At 38.8% G+C, this 8,247-nt stretch overlaps 1 protein-coding gene across 1 annotated transcript in view; it reads right to left on the minus strand.

The window, feature by feature from the left end:
- Window positions 1-8,247, minus strand: part of cyp24a1 (cytochrome P450, family 24, subfamily A, polypeptide 1) — an 8,968-nt gene continuing 721 nt past the window's right edge. The window contains exons 2-12 of the mRNA XM_034084039.2: window positions 8,244-8,247; window positions 8,056-8,149; window positions 7,878-7,971; window positions 7,327-7,418; window positions 6,761-6,872; window positions 4,974-5,119; window positions 4,303-4,469; window positions 2,041-2,119; window positions 1,545-1,742; window positions 1,309-1,420; window positions 1-454 (exon numbers count right to left, since the gene is read on the minus strand). The exon at window positions 8,244-8,247 is cut by the window's right edge and continues 187 nt beyond it. Coding sequence (XP_033939930.1) covers window positions 1,310-1,420; window positions 1,545-1,742; window positions 2,041-2,119; window positions 4,303-4,469; window positions 4,974-5,119; window positions 6,761-6,872; window positions 7,327-7,418; window positions 7,878-7,971; window positions 8,056-8,149; window positions 8,244-8,247 — 1,097 coding nt within the window. The 3' untranslated portion in view covers window positions 1-454; window position 1,309. The remainder of the gene's footprint in view (window positions 455-1,308; window positions 1,421-1,544; window positions 1,743-2,040; window positions 2,120-4,302; window positions 4,470-4,973; window positions 5,120-6,760; window positions 6,873-7,326; window positions 7,419-7,877; window positions 7,972-8,055; window positions 8,150-8,243) is intronic.

Genomic DNA, 8,247 nt, shown 5'->3' on the forward strand with positions numbered 1-8,247 from the left:
TACATTTATGCGTGTATTTTAATTCAGTGAACAAAATATGTCTCTACATAAAACAATGTGCAATATTACAATATCATAATAGTACGTTATATACACAATGAAAAATAAACAAAGTGATCTATATATATATATTTAAATGTATATAGGCGATATATATATATATATATATAAGTTATTAAACAAGGAAAAGTAATAGTTATACATTTACATACACAGCTGCTTGGTACAACATTTAATTTGTACACAAATTGTATTTTGGTCAGTCATCATCAGTCACAAGTAATTGTTTTAAATAAGTTTGAGGTATATATGGCATGATTACATGTATAATAATGTCTGTGTCTTTCGTTTCTATTTACAGGGCAGCAATACAGGGAGTCACTGGATCATCAGTGCCATGGCAACAGAGGTATCATTTTCCTGTCACTACGTCCACACGAGTTGAATATGGAGCCTGAGGGCAGAGAGGAAAATAAATATGTAATGATGTGTGAATACCCCAAAGTTTGAGTCCATTTACAGTTATTGAGAACATATCACCTACATACCAGAGTTTAAAGCTCATTATGTTCATTTTCAGGTTCATATTTGTATTTTGTCTCGACTGTGACATGTTTACATACATGCTTTAATGTTCAAAGAGGTCTTTATATTTCTCATCCTGCCTGTGCTGCAGCACCTCTTTTCACCCTCTGTCTGAAACCAGAGCCCAGTCTGCTCTGACTGGTTAGCTGCCCAGCTCCATTTTGATTGATCAAGCGCTTAGAAATGTCCCACCCCTTAGCCTATCACGTACAATGTGTTGGAGCGCTAGCCAATAGAAGTGTGAGTGTTACTTAGTGATGAGAAGAAACTCCATCTGGAGGAAACTTTGGGATTTCATTTACATGCACAAATCGGATTTTAGATCAGATTAACAGAAAGAGATCTGGTGTCTTAATTATTGAGTGTAAGAGGTGCTTTATTTGACAAACGGAGGTTTCGAGTGTACATGAAACAAAGTTTCTTTCAGTGCTTTCTGACAGAAACCACCAAAGGTTTAGGTAATACAACTAAGGATGTTAAGAAAATATCTTGATCAGGTTTGGGCAGAAAGCCATGAAGGCAAACTTGTCCCTTATACAGTACGTTCCTGACTTTGTGCTAAGCTAGGCTAACTGGCTGTAGCTTCATGTTTAACAGACAGTTTTAAGAGTGTTATCAATTGTCTCATCTAACTCTTGGTAACAAAAGATAATCAGCATATTTACTAAAATACCAAATAAATGGTTTAGACAGATGGAGATCGAGGTAGAGAGATCTACTCACATTATCTCTTGATGAAGGCAACAGGAAGTTCTCTTTCGGGAACCAAAACTCCTGAGTGGATCACGTTGAGTGGCTCATTATCTGTTGCCACAATATCATATTCTCTGACCAACTATAAGAAAGAAACAAGAGTTTGATTTGATTAGTAGATGAAAACTTCAAGAGACATGGGTAAAAAAACAAAAAAAACAGTCTGCAGTGAAAGAAACTCTGGCCTGAACTGAGCTTTATCTTACCCAGCACATGGCCAGCTGTAGCTGCAGCTCTGCGAGCCGCCTGCCGATGCACATCCTCTTCCCGATGCCGAAGGGGATGTGGGCGAAGGGGTGGATGTTGTTGTTCTCCCGCAGCCAGCGCTCAGGTTTGAACCGCTTCCCTTCCTCAAAGTATTCCTCGTTTGTGCCCATTGCGTGGCTGTTTATCATTACAATTGTCTGTAACAGATGAAAAATATACCAATTATTTATAGATATTGTATTATAGGCTTGCTAAATCAGAACTGTACAATGTTAGAGCAAAGGTCAAGAACATTTTTACTAAATCAATTAAAGATAAATAAAATGGATAGCACAGTTGATATAAATAAAGTAGAATAAATACCTAGTTACTTTAAATCTACCATGCAGTTAGTTAAGTGGCATATTCTCCATTTAGACTTTGTACAGTACACGAGGAGAGTGAAATGTAAACTGCTTCTGTCAAGTGTTTGGTAATAAGAACTAAGCCACTTACCCCTTTGGGAATAGCATAATCTCCCAACACAGTGTCTTTGTCCATAGTCCTGCTGGTGAACGGGACTGATGGTGATAACCTGGAAGAGAAAAAAAAAATGCATGGGAATACAGCCTCAGTGACGCTGGTGTAGCATGACACACATATTATGTAAGCTGTTTAACGGTAGCTAAACTCCTCTAAATGTTTTTCACTGTACGTGATGTGCTGAGATTTAATCTGCAGTCAGGGATCATATACATTCCCTGTGTGCTGCGGTTATGGCATTAGCCTTAAATTACATGTTAGGCAACTTGTGACTGCATGAGAAGAAGTGGGGCTTATGGAGGGGTTAGGAAGTGACTTGAACGTGACCGCAAGGTTTAGGCTGGGATGCCTGCCTGATGCTGGTCATGCCCCAGGCTGCAGTCGAATAGTCCAAAAATCAGCTCCTAAATTCTAACCCTATCGTCTATTCCTTGACCTCTGAGTGAAACGTTACGGGGTTAAGGGATAGTGGATAGGAGAATTCAAAAGGATTTAGGAGAAGAGACTGCGGTACTTTAGAGAATCCGACTGCACTTTCACTATCCGACGTGATTATGATGCGCCAGCGGACGTCATAAATGTGCGTCTGCTGCTGTGGGGAAACTATGGAAACCACAGTTTTCTATACAGCGGACTACAACATGGATGTTTAATAAGAACGAGGGACTACTGTAAACTCATCTAGAGACTCTGCTCCGTGCTCTGATGCTGCTGCTTTGCTTTATGAATGTGGACAACAGAGAAACATATTCTTCAGGACCAAAGTTGGAATTGAAATAAAAAAGGAAAGTGAAACTTATGCTCGTCACCCTCTCCCTCCGGTCCACATTAATACCAATGATCCCAATACGTATGATTGTATGAACTATGAAAATATCTTAAAATCAATACAGATGTATTTATTATAAACGTTAGTCCTTAACATCTATCACTGTGTATATCACCATTCAAACATCTTTTAAAAGTTGAACAAACTCCACACAGCTCAGTAAAGGCTGTGAAATGTTGACTTTATTTGATAATTTCAGTCAAAACTAACGTTCATATTTCTCTTTTTGATTATAATACTGATGAACGTTTAAAACAAAGCACTTTGGCAAGTTGCCACCTACGTTTTAAAAAGCTTAATAAGCACCGTAACTCTCATGATATCATTTCTCGGTCATAATCAGTTGTTTCCGTGAACGGCCGACTGTTGTGACGGCAAATGCTGCGGCTGCAAGGCATTGTGGGGCAGCATTTTCTCCTCTCCTTTCGGTGAGGGAGGTCCAGTGGTTCCTAAGCTAAAGGAGGTTATAAAGGAAGTTTGAAACCTCCTTTCCTATCATTCTAGAGAATTCGAACGGCACTTATCATGGCTGCCACTGAAGGACTTCCGGGTCATTTCACTCCGTTAGGAAGGTTCCTAAGCTAAATAGACTATTCGACTGCAGCCCCAGTATCTCATGTTTTTGAGGCAGTCATGTGTGAGAGTTTCGCCTCTTAATCTCCGTGGTACTGAGGGAAACCGTGATGCAGCCTGCGTGCCCGATTGGACCCGATTTATCTGTGGATATTATGTCATGTTACATGCAGCTCGAACTATTTTAAACTTGAGCTGTTTCACCTCGGTATGTGCGGAATGTTATATCTTGTATGATCTTTTATAGTTGTGTCTTTTAACTGTGCTGCATTGCTTGTGTGTCTGTCATATCGTATCACAATTTCAACAACTTTAACATTTTGTATCAAGATCTCCATCATGATTTATCCCATTAGGCCTGTCACAATATCAGATTTACATTACACAATTATATGTATATGTTATAATATAAATGTATTATCAAAAATATCAATATCACATTTTAAATGAATAACAGTATCAGTCAAATTCCCTATCAACTTTACTTAATGTGAGTTTTGTATCTTTATTTGGGGAGGAAGTATAGGGAGTTGGAAAGAAAGTCTGTTTGAACTAAACCAGGATTATTCGCATGATATTATCCTATGTGTATTATTAAAGATATATTGATATCTGTATATATTCCTATTGCCTATAGCTGCTCAAAAAATTACTGTAATAGGAGAAATTATTGTGTGTGAAAAAATAGGCCTCCATGACACTACTTGGACTGCTTTTAGAAGTCACTGCAGTTCATGGCCTGCTATTTCAATCCCATACTGTAGCTGTAGAATCATCAGGAGCTTCATGTTGCTGTTTTACACCCCCCCAACATGACCCTCTTATTGCTGTACCTCATGGACTCTTTGAGGCAGGCCTTGAGGTATGGCATGTTCTTGATGTGCTCGCCACACGGGTCCTGGTCGGGAGCCACCACCTCTCTGATCTCCTCAAACAACTTCCTCTGGGCACCTGGGTTACGTGACAGGTTGAAAATAGCCCACAGCATAGCATTGGCAGTCTGAAAAACATAAACAGACGGAGAGAGAGGCAGAGATGTCACTAAGTGAGGCAGCTACTCTAAGTGCATTCCTCAGTGGGGTCCTGGAGGGAGCTGAGGAATGTTCAAAGGCTCCTCAGTTACATCCACAACACATTTACTTTGCTCTTGTGAAGCACTGCAACTGCATCACCTGTTTGAGGCTGAACAGTTTTTTTCCCCCTTTCCCTCCAGGAAGGAAAACAGGCGAAAGGTAAAACGTTCAAAAGGTTAAGCTAAGTGATAAATATACAGCTATGTTCTTTAAGAGTATAAGGTGTAATAAACCAAAAGCAGTAATAGGCAGAGATATTTTGACAGTATGGAGAATTAGGTTAAATGTCTTTCTTGATGAGAGTAATAAGAGAAGATTGATACCTCTCTTGTCTCTGATATCGAACTTCACATCTAACTCTCAGAAAAAAGGTAATTCAACGCGTATTTTACCAAACTATTCCTAAAGTTAAGTGTGTCTTTGTTGCTCACCGTCTCCACTCCTCCGATCTGCAGCTCTGTGATGGCGGCGTACAGCTCCTTCTTAGAGAGATTGCTTTGGTGTAAGATGTCGCCGATCAGGTCATCAGGAGCTCTGGCGGAGTTGTTCTTCAGCCTCCTGTCGATGTAGACTTTGGCTGAGGAAACACAAAACAACGAAAATATGTAATCATACTCTCATTTAACCTAATCTTGCATTTGTTCAATGGTGATGAGTGTGATGACCTTAATACTTGTATAGCTAACAACGAGAGCTGAAACAGTTTCTGATTCATCATTAATCGGATTGACTTGAGGACTTGCTTCTTTTCTCTGCTTTACATCATTTTAAGAATATCTTCAGCTTTCCTTTTTTTTTGACAAGAAATGTTATTTTTAAGGTCTAAAGGGAAGTTTTTGTCCTATTTCAAAGATCAGCTAATATGATTGTAGTGACATGTCCCATCTTTGTTGCAATCTTTTCAATCAGGATGAAGTCATGTCCACATATGTATTTTTCTTTGGGATATAACTGTCCATTTACTGTAAGGTTTCATGCATTACACTCTATGTGAGCGTGTCAGAATGTGTGACGTGTGAAATCAAATGTCCGCTTTTAGAAGCCTAGGTCGGATCCATATGATGTGAATCAGATGGACAGAATCATTTGTACAGCATGTACAGAACCATATGTACACTACAGTATGATCAAGTATGTGATGTCTTTCTATTTTTGTTCTTCTACGATTCCTGACTGTCCATGAGACACATGAGCATATAAGTGCTGGGCATCCTTTAAAAATCACATGACACAAAAACAAATGTACTTAAAGTCTGACTGACAGTTTGTTTTTTTACTAAAACACTAAAATAAAATTGACCTCACTTGATCTCGCGCAGCCCAGAAGTGTTTGTTCCCCCTGGGTAGTTTATTGTACCTACCAAATGTCGGGAAAGTGTCTTTATGTGTGTGAGAAGTCGTCACATTAAAATAAACAGCACGACCGGCATCACCTTCTCCCTCCCCACTCTGCCCTCCCTCCACCTGCTACTACAACTATTTGGCTGGTTTCATCCTCTCAGGTCATGCGGTTTACTACGACTGTGGCTGCAAAGAGTGCCAAGTGCACATAAACAGTGAGGCACTCAGCTCAAATTACCTCTGTTCCTCTATCTATCCTCTGACGGGAAACAAGATCAAACTGTTTTGCAGCAGTGAAATCAAACTGAAATACTACTTTAAGAAATCTGAGTGTTTGTGTGATTGTGTAGTCACTGTAGTGTATCGTATTCATGTGTGTGTACCAAGTGGCAGTGACTAAGTAGTGTATATCAAGTTAAGTACAAATGTAAGCCACTTGGACTCTACCTGAGTAATTTCTCTCTATTTTATACTTCTACTACACTATATCTCAAAAGAAAATATAACATTGTTTAATGCACTACATTTATTCAACGTCTTGAATTACTAGTTACTTTACACACAAATCATATGAAGAACTTATTGCATTTAAGTACAGCTGGAACAATAACAAAATGTTCTTTTGTTTTGTGAAAAACATGTTATAGTTCCAGCCTTTCAAATGCAAAGATGTGCTTTCTTTTATTTTTTTACATTTGATGTAAGGGAGTAGTTTTACTTTTAACACTTTAAGTACATTTCCCTGATTGAATTTACCTTAACAAAGGTACAATTCTCAAAGCAGGACTTTTACTTTCTATAGAGTATTTGTACAGTGTAGAATTAGTACTTTTAACTAATTAAAGGATCTGAATGATTTCTTCACCACTGTGCGTACCTGTGCTGAAGATGCAGTCCCATGCTTCCGTGTGGACCTGCCATCTTTTGGTGTTGAGGCTCTTATGGAGCTTCACCGGTGTGACCATCATCATGCCAAACGTGCTCATCATCTACGGAGAAACACAAAGAGGCGTTCAATCCAATCATCGTCCACTCACTCAAAAGACGTTGATGCAATCTTAATCAGGGTTGTTTCTTCTTTGCCCTGTAACCTCTTTGCCTGTATCAACTCCTGATATCGGCTTACCAAGGTAAATCAATCCCAGTAAATACAGTCAGAAACTGGCTGACCTGTGTGTGAGGTGAACCTCATGAACTACGCTGTTTCTGTCAGAAACTGGCTGACCTGTGTGTGAGGTGAACCTCATGAACTACGCTGTTTCTGTCAGAAACTGGCTGACCTGTGTTTGAGGTGAACCTCATGAACTACGCTGTTTCTGTCAGAAACTGGCTGACCTGTGTGTGAGGTGAACCTCATGAACTACGCTGTTTCTGCACCTCAGAGTATCAGAGGTGTCCTCTCCTACAGTACACACTGCAGGAACAAACAACAGGAGAACTCACTGTTTTCACGGCGGTGATGAAGTTCATAGCCTCCTCGTTGACTTCCTTCTTCAAGAGACCAAATCTGTTGTCGTAGAGGATGAGGCAGATGGCTGAACAATAAAGAAAAGTTACAAAAAAGTAAGATTTAGAGCCAGAGCTGAATGTTTTTGAATGAAGGGTTTTCAATTAAATATTTCAAACTACATACAACTTTGTCATATACATTTGTTTTTCAAAGATAGAGGTAATGAAAATAGCATGGCTTATGTATAAAACTATTTTAGCATGCATTCTTAAGATATAGGCAAACAACATAACGAGCTGTAAAGCTGATTCAAAAATGTTTTATACATTAATTATTTTCAATCATGTTCCAGATGCTTAAGTGAAGATTGTTATCTTTACTTATGTGAAAGCACACTTAACATTTTTGGACATTTAAAGACACTTTTAACCATTTTCTTCTGCTATTTTTTTACAGATTGTATACACTAATCATAGGATCGAAACAATTATAAACACCAAATAACTGATGATAACAAATATTGAGTAAGAAAAGTACAACTTACTCTCAAACGACCATTTGTTTAGCTCGAAGTAAAGGTCTTTAATCCTTCCATTGACGTTTATTTTTCCAATTCTGCCCATGAAGTCCATCAACACCTGTACATTTACAGACACAAGCCGTCAGTCATCGATCATATAAACACATATAAAATACACATTATGGCATTTAAAGCCTCTTACCTCATTTATTTTGTGGTCAAGCTTCACTACCTCTGTGGGTTTCATGAGTTTCTGCTGGAAAACGCTCCTGACCCTCTGCCAGTCTTTCCCCTCCCTGCAAACACAAACAGTTTAAAACCTTTGCGCACTTTAATCCCACTTTAATTTACGAACATATTTATATATGAAGAAATTAAAAGTGTACTTACAGAA

Source organism: Pseudochaenichthys georgianus, chromosome 5, assembly GCF_902827115.2.
Source record: "Pseudochaenichthys georgianus chromosome 5, fPseGeo1.2, whole genome shotgun sequence".
In the NCBI taxonomy this organism is placed as follows: Eukaryota; Metazoa; Chordata; class Actinopteri; order Perciformes; family Channichthyidae; genus Pseudochaenichthys; species Pseudochaenichthys georgianus.